The sequence below is a fragment of the Elgaria multicarinata genome, chromosome 3, assembly GCF_023053635.1.
Source record: "Elgaria multicarinata webbii isolate HBS135686 ecotype San Diego chromosome 3, rElgMul1.1.pri, whole genome shotgun sequence".
NCBI lineage: Eukaryota > Metazoa > Chordata > Lepidosauria > Squamata > Anguidae > Elgaria > Elgaria multicarinata.
This window is the reverse complement of record NC_086173.1, coordinates 147,754,657-147,770,631: the sequence shown is the minus strand read 5'-3', so window position 1 is coordinate 147,770,631 and position 15,975 is coordinate 147,754,657. Positions and strand designations below refer to the sequence as shown.

At 43.5% G+C, this 15,975-nt stretch overlaps 1 protein-coding gene across 1 annotated transcript; it reads right to left on the bottom strand.

Annotated features, from left to right (window-relative positions):
- Positions 1–462: 462 nt before the first annotated feature.
- LOC134396883 (killer cell lectin-like receptor subfamily B member 1B allele C) lies at positions 463–15,553 on the bottom strand. The gene is made up of 7 exons (XM_063123488.1): positions 15,473–15,553; positions 13,404–13,505; positions 11,880–12,026; positions 10,745–10,899; positions 7,234–7,346; positions 5,370–5,467; positions 463–522 (listed from the first exon to the last, which is right to left on the bottom strand). Coding segments are annotated over exons 1-7 (681 nt in total). The 5' UTR covers positions 15,537–15,553; the 3' UTR covers positions 463–520.
- Between the last annotated feature and the right edge of the window lie 422 nt (positions 15,554–15,975).

The window sequence follows — 15,975 nt, the reverse complement described above, 5'->3', positions numbered from 1 at the left end:
GTGCTACTTTTTCTCGGAGGAAAAAAGAAGCTGGACTTCTAGCCAGAGCTATTGTGGTTCCCATGACTCCACCCTGGCTGTCATTGAGAGTAAGCAAGAAAAGGTGAGACCAACAAATGCATGTGAGAAAGTTTTAAGTGAGCGAGAGAATGATTCCATGAAGGGCTAAGGAAGATCTAGACAGCCCATGATGGAAGCACAAAGTCAACCCATCAACATCATCATAATTTATTTCTTACCCGCCTCTCCGATTGGATCGAGGTGAGGAACAACAGCAAGCATAAAAGACATAAAATACTGATTTAAAACATAGTATACACCATTAAAAAACATCCTAAAAGCATACTAAAAGCATCCTAAAATTCTCCTGGATAGGCCCACTGGAAGAGATCAGTCTTGATAGCTTTCTTGAATGCTAAAAGACTGTCAAGCTGACGAATCTCCTCCAACAAGCTATTCCGCAGCTGCATAGCCATAATGTGGCACAAAGAAATTCTCCATATTGGCTGCTGAAGCACCATTCTGTAGGAGAGATTTTCGAAAGAAATTAGTGAGGGATTGGATGTGCGTTTATTTATTTATTTATTACATTTATATACTGCCCCATAGCCGAAGCTCTCTGGGCGGTTTACAAAAGTAGGATTTGAAAAAGGTGTTGTGAGTCTGGCATGCCATTCAAACATGTGGGACAGCAGATTTGGATAGCAGTAAGGTGAGCAAATTATCATTCAGAAGACTATTCATGAGTGGACAGAGCTCCTCTGGTTAGTGAATGAATTTAATCCGTGGTTATGTAGCCACCATAGTTGGCTAAGTCTTGGTTCACACAACACGCTAAAACAGAGCTTTCCAAACTGTGTGTCGCGACACGTTAGTGTGTCGGCTGCAGTGTGTAGGTGTGTCGTGCGAACGTATTACAATTTATGTATGTGTCCGTATCTCTTATAAGGGGTTAGTTTAACCTCCGGTTTGCTAGTAAAACTGAATTACTGTGTCGCGAAATGATGCATGTCTAAAAAGTGTCACCAACATGAAAAGTTTGGAAAGCTCTGCGCTAAACCATAATGTTTAGCTCAAAATGCTTAACTACTGTGGCTTAGAGTGTGGTCTGAACAGGGTCACTGTGTTAATCCAAGTTTGTGAGTCCTCACACAAACAGACTTTGAAGCCCTGTCCATGAAGAGCTTCCATTCAGCCTTATCTGAGACATCCACCATGTTGTCTCATAATACCTTTCCTTCAGCCACTTCCTGTCTTCCATAATGTTCCCTTGTCCTCCTCTTCTTCAGTGAGGCCTTCCTAGCCTCATCTTCCTCACAGCTCCATTCCTATAGATATTTCCTGGTCTAAATTATATCCTTTACAGAAAGGGCAGGCAACCATAATGTGGGGGCGGGGACAGATGAACCCCTAGCCCTCCATGGGCCAGATAACCCCAAGGGGTAGGTTCCATGATTCCCCATGACTTCATTTGAATCCCAGCAACCTTGTTGGGAGGCGGATCATCCCAACATGGTTGCTGTGAACCAGCTTCACCTGTCCCTTACCATCTTCCTCCATGAAGACGATGTGGGGCAAGTGAACCCACAACTCCCCCAGTCCTCTTGTTATCTCCAGTCTATGACGGAATCTATGTGCTGTTTGCCCTCCATTGGTAAAGTTTACTGTCTGGTAGTTCGTGTCCTTCTGACTCGTCAAATGTAGGTTTTTAACGTTGGGCATTTCATATGTAGCACACAGACGGGGCTATATACCCAAGAGGAGAAATGGAAAGGAAATTCTTTGAAGACACTGTTTGTGTTCATCTCAGGTATTCATTTTGCGTTACATGGGCACTGCGGATCACTGGATTGGCCTCTGGAGGGATTCTGGCCAAAACTGGAAATGGGCAGATGGGTCAGAATTCAAGAACACGTAAGTCCTTGTTCTAAGTGTCAAGATTCTGGAACCAGGGGTCTTCCAGGTGTTGATGAACTACTACTGCCATCATGACTTTCCATTGGCCAGGCTAGCTGGGGCTGATGGGAATTGGAATCCATCAACAAGTAGAAGGCCACAAATACCCAAACTCTATTATATATTTTATCTTGCTTGGGAATTTCTCTGGGGGAACTTGTGAAATCTGTTGTAGGGCTTAAACCAATTTTTAGAGTAATGTATTGGATGCTATTTGGGAGAGCTGGGATGAAAGTTGTGATGGTAGGGGGATTGTTTTGGAATGGCATTGCACATGAAGGAATGGGTTAGGCTCATGTTTTATCTCTTGGCCAGATCAAACTAGCATCAATCATGCATTTTAAGTATGTGAAGAAAGCATAACCCTGATTTCTAGATATGGAATAAATAGAGGCCAGTCTCTTTCATGGCATCTTTCAGATTCTTACAGTTAGGAAAATATATTTTATTTATTTAGATTATATCTGACTTGCTTTTAAACGAACTTATCAAAGCAGATTTACATATCCAGAATAAAATATATACTAAAAATAAAAGCATACTAAAAATATACAAGTAAACAAACAGCAGTGCTAAAACTAGAATAAAACAGTTCTCTATTATATTTTCTAAAGGAGATATTATAAAATGCCTACTGGAATTCGTTTTTTAAAAAATTCAATATCAGTGTAAAAATAGGAAGAGGTAAACCTTCTTGCGTCTCCCTGGGGAGATCATTCCATAATTGCAGACTCTGAGAAGACTTTGTCTGTAGTACTAGCCAGCCAAATGTCTGCTAAAGATGCTGATCTTAAGGTTGAGGCAGGATAATATGAGAGCAAATATGGCCTTGATTTGAGGTCCATCTTTGTTCATATGAAGCACTGGAGGTGCTGCTCTCTGGCCCAGAAAAGGCATCTTAAGTGGTGGAAATGCCGTATGTTTTTGCTCTGAGCTATGTGATTTGGAATACTCTCCCATTTCTGTAAAACAGAGAACATCTAGTCAACACTGTGGTCTTGGTTGTTTCATTGCAGGTTGGAAGTGAGAGGAGAAAATGGAGATTGTGCTTATCTGAGCGCTGACCTTGCCTTGTCCTCCCCTTGCCAAGAAACAAGGAAGTGGATCTGCAGCCAGCCTGATACTTATACAAGGAACAAGGGCTCTGTCAGAGGATAGCCTATGGTAAACATGCACATAACTGACCTGAGTGGATGTAATAAATGAATTTCTGTCATAAATGAAATGAATAACAATAAAACAAGTTAGGCACCACATTGCAAGGGAAACAAAGGCTCTGTTCTTGATTTTGCATGTTATGGTAAAAAAAAAATGGTACTGTTCCTGGGCTGCAGGTAACCTTTCAGGTTATAGATCAAGAAAGCAGCCAATGTCTTCTTCAAAATGAGATATTGGGTAATTGATTTGAATCTTTATGATAATGCAGAGAGACAGTTGATTCTCAGTTCAAAGGGACAAAGACTATCCACCCAGTCCTGCTAATACAGAGGTGGCCAAAATTGTGGACACTTTTTGAAATTTTCATGTTTTGCAACTTTGCATGCTTATAGAAAATGTTCTGTTTCACGAAATTCAAATGTTTATATATCAATTGAAAGAGAATTTAATGCTGAATTCAATACAAACAAACAGAATGCAAATATCTGCAGTACAAAAAAAAAAGTTATGCTTACTTTAGTCTAAAAACAAACACAGGTGTGATTGACTGAAGAAGAGGATTGGAATTGCAAACCCTACTGGCCAATCACAGTCCTTGATCTGGGGACCAATCACATGGCAGTAGCAGCGATACATCATGTTTCAAGTTAGGGAAAGTCAGTTTTGCTGTTCGTTCTGTAACTGAAGCGCAATTGGGGATTGTGTGAATATTTGCAGTATTCCTCAAATTAAAAGTGTACGTATGTACATCATAAATAGAGCAATGGCACCAAAGAAAAGAGTTGATTGGACACCCAGGAAAAGAAGCAGGATTGTTGTATTACGTGAATCAGGTCTTTCAATTGATATATAAACATTTGAATTTCGTGAAACAGAACATTTTCTATAAGCATGCAAAGTTGCAAAACATGAACATTTCAAAAAGTGTCCACAATTTTGGCCACCACTGTAAGCTTCACAGGAAAGCAACAACAACAACAATGAGAACTCTCCTTCAAAAAATAGTATTTATTGTTATGTATTTGGGGTCAGCCTAAATTATCTCTGCCCTACCAATAAAGGGCTCTGAATAATACGGTTTCTCCAGTTTTGTCTTTCCACACATCCATCTGCAGTGGTCACCATTACCAGAGTCACCAGTGCAGGTTTCTAGAGATGGGGCAAGATTCAAAGGTAGTCCAGCGGGAGACATGCAGGAGGTTCACGACATCATCAAAATGACCCACAAACTTTCATGAGTGGCCAGTCAAGAGTGTGCTACAAATCACTCATTTAGAGAAGCCGTAATAGGCCAAGGGACTGGGGGGGATTCCACACGTCGTACTGAGGCCGCTTCCATGCGGCCCCAGTGCGACCCCAAAGCGATTGTGTAACTTGCCTGGCGAAGAGACGAGTAAGAGGCGTCCTTGCCGGCGCCGGCACTGGCGCTGCCACCCACCTCCCTCCTCGCCGGCCGGGACGGAAAGCTCGGCAGAAGAAGGCGGGGTGGAGAGCGGAAGCTCTCCACCCCGCCTTCTTCTGCCGAGCTCTCCGAGCCGGCCGGCAAGGAGGGAGGTGGGTGGCGACGGCAAGGATGCCTCTTACTCGTCTCTTCGCCAGGCAAGTTACACAATCGCTGATATACACATTTCTCAAGAACCACGTCCACCTAACTTGGTAGCTGGGCACTGTGGTTTGTCCCGGCCTGAGACCATGGAAAAACCGGGCCTAAAGGGTAAGGTGAGATCCCGGAGCAAGGCAGGGATCATCCCTCTCTGATCCCGCGATCCCCTGTGCATCATGTGAATGTTGTGATGAAGAGGGAATTTCACCAGGTTCTCCATATATATAAATGACACCTGCTGAAATTCCCTTTTCTATGCAACTGTTAAAGGTAAAGGGGCCCTGTCCTCCTTTTCGTATGGCTACCCTAGAGCAATAGCATCAAGAGAGATGGTGACCCCAGCAAGAATGAGGCTGGAGTGCAAGACTGTTGGAGTGCAAATGTTTCTAAGGGCGCAACCCTACCCAAGTTTATACAGAAAAAATGTCTACAACTCCCAGCATTCCCAGGAATGCTGAGAGTTGTAGGACTTCTTTTTCTAATTTATTTCTTCATTTCATTTCTATATTGCCCAATAGCTGAAGCTCTCTGGGCAGTTCATCCATAGAATTGTGCTCTAAAATTGCTCAATTTAGCCACTCACTGGGTAACTCTTGCAGTGCCATCATGGGCTGCAATCATGCTAGTGATATTAAGAAAGCTTCTGTCTCACACATCCACGTGGTTACACTGCTGCAGGCCTCAGCAATAATTTGGTTTCCATTCAGTCTCCCACAGAAGTTTGCTTCAACTGGACCTAGTTCTTGAAATCTGCAGAATGAAGGAGAAAACCAAGAATACTTGTCAGAGGATGGTAGATCTAGTCAGTGGCTCTTCTATTGCATGGTAGTGTTTGCATCTCATGTCGATATCTGGGGATTCTTATTGGATAGAATCCTGTTACATGAAGAAGTAAGGGTACTTAAGCTGCCTGGGAAATTAAGATAATGAAACAAAAGTTCATGCAAATGTTTAGGATCTACCTGTATGGCAAGGATGCTCAGGATATTACTGTATCCTCAACTCAGCTGTAATGACTCTTTTCAAGAGTCTTGGGGCTTCACCACATGTGGATAAAATCCTGCATTCTTACTGAGGCATCTGCTTCCGGATTCTTTGTGGAATTAAGATTGGCTCTTTTACACAGGCTGACACATGCTTTGATTTGGAGATACCTTTTTATATGTTTCATTTTATAGCCACTAGATAATGTTGCTGTTATTGCACCATTATTGTACCCACAGCAAGTAAAGTGCTCCATACTTCCTAGAGAAAAGTCAGACTTCCCCTGTGATTTACAATGGTGGGATAAAGGCAATAAACCATAGGAGGGGCCCTGGAGGTTGACAACGTCGTGTAAAGGACCCGCAAACTTCCAAGAGTAACCAATCCTGATCGCACGATATAAGCCCTGTGTGGAGAAGCCCCGAGGCAGGCATTCAGCCTGCTCACACAAGAGTTAATAGTGGGGAGAGGACGTGGCCACACATAACCTTCCCACATGCCCAGTTCCTCGTTAAACTTTATGTAAGGCAGGATTCCTGATATCTGTAAGTAGGCTCAGCTGAATGTGTGTTCAGCTCAGTGGGTTTAGGTGAACACAAAAAGATCTACAGGGGAGCCAAGTGGGCTCCAGTATTGGGGGGCTGCGTGTGTGTGCATGACCACATCCCAGCCCCACTTTTAGCTCTTGCATTTATTAATTATCTCTGATAAGCAAAAAAGTAGGATATAATGATTTACCATAAATATATAAATGGCATATGATGTTAATTGAGTGAAAACAGTATGTCCATATGCAAACAGTCATCATGGGAGTGTGTGTGTGCGTGCGTACGTGCATGTGTGTGTGTGAGAGAGAGAGAGAGAGAAGCCTTAGCTAGACCTACTGGTCTAGCAGGATGGAGGGGTGAAGATCTCCCCCTCTGTTCACAAGCGGCGAGCGGCAACCTCAGACGGAGAGGCGTCGCGCCTGCCATTTTGGTTTCTTTCTTAAAGAAGAAGATGCGCACGAGTGCTCGTGTGCAAAAGGCAAAGTGTTTTTTTAAAAAATATATATTATTTTCCCCACTCCCTGAGGAGCTCTGCACCCTGTGCACGTGTCCTGGCTCCTTGAAAGGAACCGGGACAAACTGTGATGCCTGGCCACACGTTCTGCGGGAAAAATCAGTCCTAAAGTGTAGGGCGAGATCCTGGGGCAAGGGAGGGATCATCCCTCCTTGATCCTGGGATCCTCTGTGCATCATGTGGACGCACAGGGACGATCCCGGGGATGTCCCCGGGATTTCGCCTCTTCTAGCTAAGGCCAGAGAGAGAGAGAGAGAGAGAGAGAGAACAGAACTGGGACAAGGACTCAAGGGAAGGCGAGATTAGCCCTTTCCGCCAGTGCTGTCCCAATGAAAATTAGACCTCCCCTTGCCATCTATGCTTCCATTTGCATTGGGAGGGCAGTTGCTGTTAACAACAGTGGGAGACATATCAAAGAAACTTGGTGGGCCACAGGCCACCTATTGAAAGAGTTAGGACAACATACTTACAGGTTGTCATCTAAGGGGGAGCCATTGACCCAGGTCCATTTTCTTTCGGGGAACGAGGCTTCTAGTCCTATCCACAGCAGCTGTGCCCCTTCGGTAATGCTTTGAATGAAAGACTATAAGCAACATATTAGGTCTGCAATGCTGAATCGCAGTGTCCAACTTCTTTCTACATCACAGATAAATACAGGTCTTATTTTGCAATCATTCTATTTTTACCCATTTCATTCCTGATTACAATTTATTTATTTATTTATTTATTTATTTATTAGATTTCTATACCGCCCAATAGCCAAAGCTCTCTGGGCGGTTCACAAAAATTAAAACCACAACAAAACAACCAACAGGTTAAAAGCACAATTGCAAAATACAGTATAAAAAGCACAACCAGGATAAAACCACACAGCAAAATTGATATAAGATTAAAATACAGAGTTAAAACAGTAAGATTTAAATTTAAGTTAAAATTAAGCGTTAAAATACTGAGAGAATAAAAAGGCCTTCAGCTGGCGACGAAAGCAGTACAGTGTAGGCGCCAGGCGGACCTCTCTGGGGAGCTTGTTCCACAACCGGGGTGCCACAGCAGAGAAAGCCCTCCTCCTAGTAGCCACCTGCCTCACTTCCTTTGGCAGGGGCTCACGGAGAAGGGCCCCTGTAGATGATCTTAAGGTCCGGGCAGGCACATGTGGGAGGAGGCGTTCCTTCAAATAACCTGGCCCCAAACCGTTTAGGGCTTTAAATGTCAATACCGGCACTTTGAATCGGGCCCGGACCTGGACTGGCAGCCAATGAAGCTGGAAAAGGACTGGTGTAATGTGGTCTCGTCGGCCAGTCCCTGTTAGTAAACGTGCTGCCCTGCTTTGTACCAGTTGAAGTTTCCGGACCGTTTTCAAAGGCAGCCCCACGTATAACGCATTGCAGTAATCCAAATGAGAGGTTATCAGACCATAGATAACTGTAGCTAGGCTATCTCTGTCCAGATAAGGGCGCAGCTGGTATATCAGCCTAAGCTGATAAAAGGTGCTTTTTGCCACTGAGTTCACCTGTGCCTCAAGTGACAGTTCTGGATCCAAGAGCACCCCCAAACTATGGACCCGATCCTTCAGGGGGAGTGCAATCCCGTCCAGGACAGGGCAAACATCACCTCGCCGGACAGATGAACCACCCGCTAACAGTACCTCCGTCTTGTCTGGATTGAGTTTCAGTTTATTAGCCCTCATCCAGTCCATTACCGTGCCCAGGCACTGGTTCAGAACAGCCACTGCCTCACCTGGGTTTGATGAAAAGGAAAGGTAGAGCTGGGTATCATCCGCATATTGATGGCACCTCAGTCCACATCTCCGGATAACCTCTCCCAGCGGCTTCATGTATATGTTAAACAGCATAGGGGATAAGATAGAGCCCTGTGGAACCCCATAGCTTAGAAGCCACGGCACAGAGCAATAATCCCCCAGCAATTGCTAATCTACCAAGAACCAAGATGTATTTGCACCCACAGATGGGGGAGAATTTAGCATGTTGGTTCTTCCTAAATCAATGTATGAATCAGAATGTCGCCATCCTTTCGTATTCACGTTTTTCAGAATTTTGCAACGCATTTCTACAAACATAAAAAGCGGTGTAAAAATGTGACTATTGGGGAAAAGTGAGCACAAACATGCATATACTTTTGGATATACAACATTATATATTTTAAAAAACCTGTTTGAACAATTTTATACAACAGGAAAATTGGTATACAAATTGTGTATATTGGGCAAACCTGTGACAGAAATGTGTCCATTAGCTAGACGGCTGGTGGGTACATCTTACAGAGACCACATAACACAAAGGAATTGCACTGTCTGCCTATACGATTCGGGTCGGAATTCAAGGTGTTGGTAATGACGTTTAAAGCCCTAAACGGCTTGGGACCTCGATACTTGAGGGAGCGCCTCTCCTTATATATGCCTGCCCGAGACCTTAGATCTGTTGGAGGAGCCCTTCTCCGCATCCCACCAGCACAACACATTCGCTATGATGGGACAAGGGAGAGGGCTTTCTCTGTGGTGGCACCCCGACTGTGGAATGCCCTCCCCTTGGAGGCCTGACTGGCCCCAACGCTGATTTTATTCCAGCGCCAAGTGAAAACATGGCTTTTTAACAAAGCTTTTAATGGCTGAATTCACTAGGCACATTGTTTTAACTGTTTTAATAGTTTTACTGCTTTTAAATTATATATTGTTTTAACTTGGTTTATGGTTTACTTTGTTTTTAGCTGTGTCTATTTACTGTTTTATATTGTATGATTTTATCTGTATGCTGCCCTGAGATCTTATTGATATAGGGCTGGATATAAATGTTTTAAATAAATAAATAAATAAATAAATAAATAAAATGCATGTGCATTTGTGGACATTCATTTGATCTCTAGCAATGTTCTGAATCACCGCAGGATGGTGAGAGCACAGCTGTGTGGTTCAATGTTAACTCCGCCAGCAAGAGCCACTGCTGTTATAGCTGCATCAGCAGCGTCCCCCGAAACCTTTTACACACCACTGAGGTGTGCAGGGAGAGGCAACGGGGAGATTTAAACTCATATAGGGCTGGGGAAGATTCATGCATCCTCTTAAAAGGTGTTAGTCCCTATAAAAGTTGAGAATGTAGATGCAGATTATGTAATAAACAATACTGAGATTGCAAGAGGCAAGCAATATATTATTCATTATTATTCATTATATTCCGCCTTTCTTCCTTTTTAAGGAACCCAAAGCGAAGTACATAATCCTCCTCATAACAACCACCCTGTGAGGTAGGTTGGAATGAGAGTTTGTGACTGGCCCAAAGTCACCTAGTGGGCTTCCATGACTGAGTGGGGACTAGAACCTGGATCTCCCAATGCCCAGTCCAGCACTAGCTGCTACACCAATATAGTAACTAGAGGAGGGCTAACTCAACCAGGTCTAACTCATCATACACCAGCCCTGCCACTGTTTGCCCCTGCTCTCCTCAAGGAAAGATCCGGCACCTGGGGCACACCAGTGGCAATTCCTGCCCCCACAGGCTCTCGTGGGCTCTCCTTCCTTGCAAGGAAGGACAGTGCATGGGGGCTTCAGAGCCAACAGTGACAGGAGTTCAGTGCTGCCCCCCGCCAGCTGCCAAGCATTCCCACCCCCCTTGTGTAAATGGCGGCTGTAAAAACCTCATTTATGCTAGAGTAAAGGCACAAACGGAGCCTTTAGGGCTGCCATTTACACAAGGGGGAAATACGTAATTGCTGGAGCCTCTGTTGTCTTGCGCAATGGAGGTTCTGGGCGAGGGCAAGGTACGACAGCTGTCGAGAGCTTGCCGGGCCTCACAGGCGCTTAGAGTGCTGGTCTGTGGGGGGAGATGCGGGGAAGTCCATTGGACTCTTGGACACAGTCGGGTGCCTGCAACATCCCTAATTGTAACAAATATTTATTTCATTTGCATTGAAAGGCACCACTGTAGTTAATTCTGCGCAAGCTGGCTAGAAATGCTAATGCACGCCTACCACTTCTTCCTGGTTCTGTATCACCACCATTTGAGAGCGTTTTGCTTCACAGCCTTCCTTGCTTTTGTGCCAGGTCTGTTTTTCTCTGGAGATCCAGTAGCACTTCTTCTTGTGAAGGAACCAGTTCTGAGGGCAGAGTCTGCAACTGGAGCTCTCTAGAAGGAAAGGGGGGGAAACAGAAACAAAGCAGTAGTGTAGATCCTGCTCAAGTGTCTTTGGCCCTGTTCAGAAGATACCTTAAACCATGGCTTTAACTTTGGTGAATGAAGCCATGGTTTAAGGTGTCTTCCGAACACAGGCTGGCTATCTGTCATCCTAGGAAAGGGGGAAGATGATGTCTGAGCTTGGGCCTCCTGTTCGATCAGCTCATGGGAAGATCCCTGAACTGTTCCAGTTCTAGACAATGGAAATTGGATCAATGTAAGTAGAAGCCTTCTGTCACTGCTAAGGGAGGCAGAGGTGTTTAGCTGTGCTTGCTGCCTGGGAAACTTCCCCTTTAACAGCCCCTCTCAACAGAAACAGTGGACTTTGGCTATCTGTTGAAGTGTTTTAAGACTGCCTTTCACAACCTGGTGCCCTCCAGATGTGTTGGGCTACAGTTCCATAATCCCCATGGCTGGCTGGGGGATTATGGGAGCTGTAGTCCAACACCTCTGAAGGGCACCAGGTTCGGGAAGGCTGTTTTATGCTATGTTCAACCTGTATACTTACATATGAGCTTGAATTTTTGCAAAATGCCTGAAGCCCCTCTAGTTGTTGCCTGCCAAAGGAAACCATACCTGGGAAAGTGCTCTGCCCATGGAATTTCTCATTAGACAGAGGAGAGTATAACAATACATCTGTAATTTTTTTAATATTAATTTTCTAGGCGTGTGTGGTCTAGACACAATTTTAAGTTTAATTGATTACTCCTAAAAAAAATTTAAAAGAGGATCAGTCCACCGAGATTAATTGTTCTAATGCAGGGTTAGGTGACTCGGTGTCATCCAGATGTTTGAGACTACAATTCCCATAATCCCAGTGGTTGGGGATTATGGGAGTTGTAGTCAAAAACATCTGGAGGGCACCAAGTTGCTTGCCTCTCTTCTGATGTATAGCCTTAAGCCCTGTTATGGAGAAATGAGACGGAAATTACCTGCTGTGGTGTTGTCAAGGGGCTTGCACAAAAACCTCTGCAATTGGGACATGGTCTCCAGGCATTGATTGCTTTCTCTTCTCTTGGTGGCTCCTGGAGAGATAAAGTCTTTCTCCAGAACATCCATGGGTCGCTTCATGTGAAAAGCTGTAAACATGAATTTTTTTTGGGAGGTGATTATCATAAAGGGGATTGACTAAAAGAAGATAAAAAGATTGCTAAGGCGGGGGAAGGATGCTTTGGGGTTGCTGAGTGACCCCGATATGGAAAGCTGCTTTCCCACCACCACTGGGGATGCAGAAGCAGGGATTCAGGCTGCTCTGGAGGGGGGCACTACAGCTTCCTCCCTGCCCCAGTGGCCATTAGCGACATGGAAGCAGCAACCCCAGTGTGTGGGGGGGAGGGGGGAGATTTGGATCTGACAGCTGCAGGGGGCTCCATGAGGCAACAGGCCTTGGGGGGAGCACATATGGCCTGCGGCCTGCACATTCCGGCTTTAAATAGCCTAGAAGTATTCAAGGTGAGCTTGGATCAAAATGCACAGGAGCTAAATTATAAGTACAATATGTGAGGTCAGCTGTCGCCAACTTGATGCCCTCCAGCTATGTTGGATTACAAAACCCATAATCCCCATTGTCAGGGAGGATGGGGGTTGTAGTCTAGCATAGCTGGAGGGAACCAGGCTGGAACATGTTTATTGTTTACATGGCAGAAAAGTTAAGGCACAAGCCCTAAACGGATGGTTGGCATAACTGTCAATGATCTGATCAGGAATGCAAACAAGTTCATTCGGATAAGCATTTGGGACCAAGAACTACTTGTACATGTAAGAGCCTTTCCTGCTATCTTTCATTTCATTTTTGTTATGAATACATATGATTAAAACAAACATACGAAATAAACTTCTATGCAATACTTTTACACAACGTTATCGTCTAATAAATAGATCCCGCTCATGCATTTTGTATCATTTTGTATAATCCACACAGCTGCATATCCTCTAATCCAAACTATTGCATTCCTAGCCCAAACTGTACAATATTTATTACCTTATCGCCTAAAACCCATGTATTATTAGTGGAATAAATTGCTGCTGCCTTTTCTGGTCATGCAAGTGCTTGTGTGCTAGCTGATCATTTTGTAGACCTAAAATCTGCAAGGGATTGCACAATCATTGGACAAGTTGCACAGCCAAATTCTCCCATTGCACATAGTTTGGAACTTGGTTTTTGCTAGCTCAATGTCATTCATACTAGTGGAATGACACAGCTGGAAACAACCCTGTGTATTTATTTATTACTGTGTTTTTAACCTGTTGTTTGTTTTATGATGGTTTTAATTTTTGTGAACCGCCCAGAGAGCTTCGGCTATTGGGCAGTATAAAAATGTAATAAATAAATAAATAAATAAATACTGTATTCATTTACCCGCTCCATAACAAATGTTATCTGGGTGGTTCACACGCAAACACATTAAAATACAGCATAAACATTAAAACCTATTAAAACTAAATGGGCTACTCACCCCAAACACACAATGCAATCAAGGCACCCGTTAAGAGGAAGATCATGGCACATCCAGCCCCAACAGTGAGCTGATGCTGGGTGGGTTGTCTTGGCAGCGCTTCTACAAGAATCAGGGTTTGGGAAAAGGTCTTTAGCCTCTCATGAATGGAGATAATGATACAAAGCTACTTTTTAATTCTTATCATGAATCATGTAGCCCATGCAACTGCAGTGGTTTTCATAGCTTCTTTGAGTTGACAGGAACAAAGGTAGCTTCTAACTCAACTACATCATCAAAGGCAGGATCCCCCACGACAGTGGCCCCATTCAGACAACACGCTACATCATGCTGCTTAACCACAAAATGGTTAACGGAATGCACTAACCTTAATGCATTCCGTTAACCATTTTGTGGTTAAGCAGCATGGTTTAGTGTGTTGAATGAACGGGGCACTGTGTCTCAGGCAAAGAGTAGATGTATTGCAGAAAGATATTTGCAAGGGAAAATAATTCCAGATTTTCAAAGAAAGTAGGGATGTTGGAGAAATCCACAATGGAATCAAATTAGTCTGGATTTCTATGAATTTGACCAGTGGATTCTGCAGTGGACCAGCTTTTCCATGGTCTTATGGATTCCATGGACTTGCACCTTTTTTAAAAAAAAAACTTTCCAGAATTTTATGCAAATTTATTTATAAAAAACTTCATAAAATAAAAACAGGGCTGAAAATGCACATTTACTTCATTGGCTAAAGCATGAAAATGCCCATTATGGGTTGGGTTGGGTTGTGCATTTGTGTGCAAATTTGTGCAAATGCAAATTTGCACAAATTTGGAAAACTGGAAAAATCCAATTCTTCCAATAAACAGACGGTGGAATGAAAGGCACCTGACAAGCCACAAAACGCAGATGAAACGGATTTTACAAAATCCATAGTTCCCTGCAAACAAGTCACTCATTCATTGGGAAACAGCAAGACAAAAAATATCCCTCAATATGTCCAGAAGGGAAATTCCTTCCTGACACCCACAGATGCAGTTACATAATAATAATGAGCCCATCTACTGGGTCTTCAAGGAGGACATAGCAGTGATTGTAGGGAGCTGAATTATTTGCAAACAGTTGCTCAGCTAGTGAAGTAAACTGCATTGAGACCAACTTATTCGTGCCCTCCTTCGGTAGGAACTCACAGCTAATAATATATAGGAAAAGATTGGCAGAGGCTAGTAGCTATGATAGCAAAAGGATGAGCTTCCCCTTTCATAGATGCTTTATTCCTGACTAGGGATGGACAAATCTGTCAATTTAGCTTTCTCCCACATTCATTTTTTAAAAAGAAATCTCAAGTTCTTTCTATCCTTAATATGAAAGTTGTAGCAATTTTTGATAAATCCTTATCAAAAACCAACTGAACAGAATTCTCACCCATTTGCACTGGTGGCCAAATTCCATAACTACAGCTATTTCCAGCATTGAGATGACCATGTGGTACCTGCCTGCCATATAGCTGTTAAAGATGAGAAGTCTGTCATTAAAAAGGTGGAGACCCTAATGCAGCACCACGCATAAAGAGATTCAAATGCAGACTTTTAAAAGGAAAGCATTCAAATCCCTGGGCCTGGGAAAACGAATCTGTCAGCTTCATTCCCCCCACCACACATTGGAATTGTTTAAATCTCGAGTTCTTTCCATCTGGAATATGAAGGAATTTGCAAATTTGGGTATATCCTTATCAAAAATGAACTGAAATAGAATTGCAGTGGTTGACAGAGGAAAGATGTCACCATCCATGTCCTATGTGTGTACTAAGTGTCTGGGTGGCCTCTCAGCATAAGTGGAACATTGAGCTAGACCAGTCCTAATTCAGCTACAATTTTTTTCAGGCTTCATTCATTTACTAAATGCACATGAGGAAAAATGTTTATCTCCTTCTGGGAGATACGACAAGTGTTACCTGCAAAATGGAAAGGCAGGAATGAGGACACTCTCCTACTGAAGACAGCTAAAGTAATGAGAACCGCCAAACTGTTGCAGTAACCAAATAGTAACAATAACCCTGGGAGTTCCACGAGCAAGCTATTATTTACCTTGGACCTGAGATGGAAGGGTTTGCTTCCTGTGCTCTTTCCTTAGCTGGAAGTTAAGCGCCATGTAGCCTTCTGCATCCTCCATTTGGCAAGATTCTCTTTGCTTTGAGGTCCCTACAGCCCAAATTCACCGTCAGTGGAAAAAATTATTCAGCAAGGTCGAGCGGTTTCCCCCCATTCTGATAATCAAACTCAGCTCTGCATGAGAAAAAGTACTGCCCACTCTTCGGAGGCAAAGAGGCAAGTCACACAGGAAACAGGGGCCCCGGTAGAATTGACCACCTCTCAGCACCTCGGTCATGCTCTTGATGACTGACAATAGCTTTTGTTTCAAAAATGGTTGTTGTGAAAAATCCCAAGGACAGGCCTTTCTGTGTTTTGCGAAACGTGTAAAAATTCTAATCTCTCCTTTTCCCAGCAAATAAATGAATCAAGTAAATACTATAACATCAAACTACAAAAAATGCACATAGTTATCGGAGAGAACATCTAATGGTATCAGT

Excerpts from the sequence above, each read along its gene's own strand:
- LOC134396883 (XM_063123488.1), bottom strand. The coding sequence starts at position 15,536 with ATGGCGCTTAACTTCCAGCTAAGGAAAGAGCACAGGAAGCAAACCCTT. Across the intron at positions 12,027-13,403 it reads GATTGCATTGTGTGTTTGGG|CTTTTCACATGAAGCGACCC; the intron begins GTGAGTAGCCCA and ends TCATGTTTACAG. Across the intron at positions 7,347-10,744 it reads TACAGAACCAGGAAGAAGTG|TCTTTCATTCAAAGCATTAC; the intron begins GTAGGCGTGCAT and ends TGTTGCTTATAG.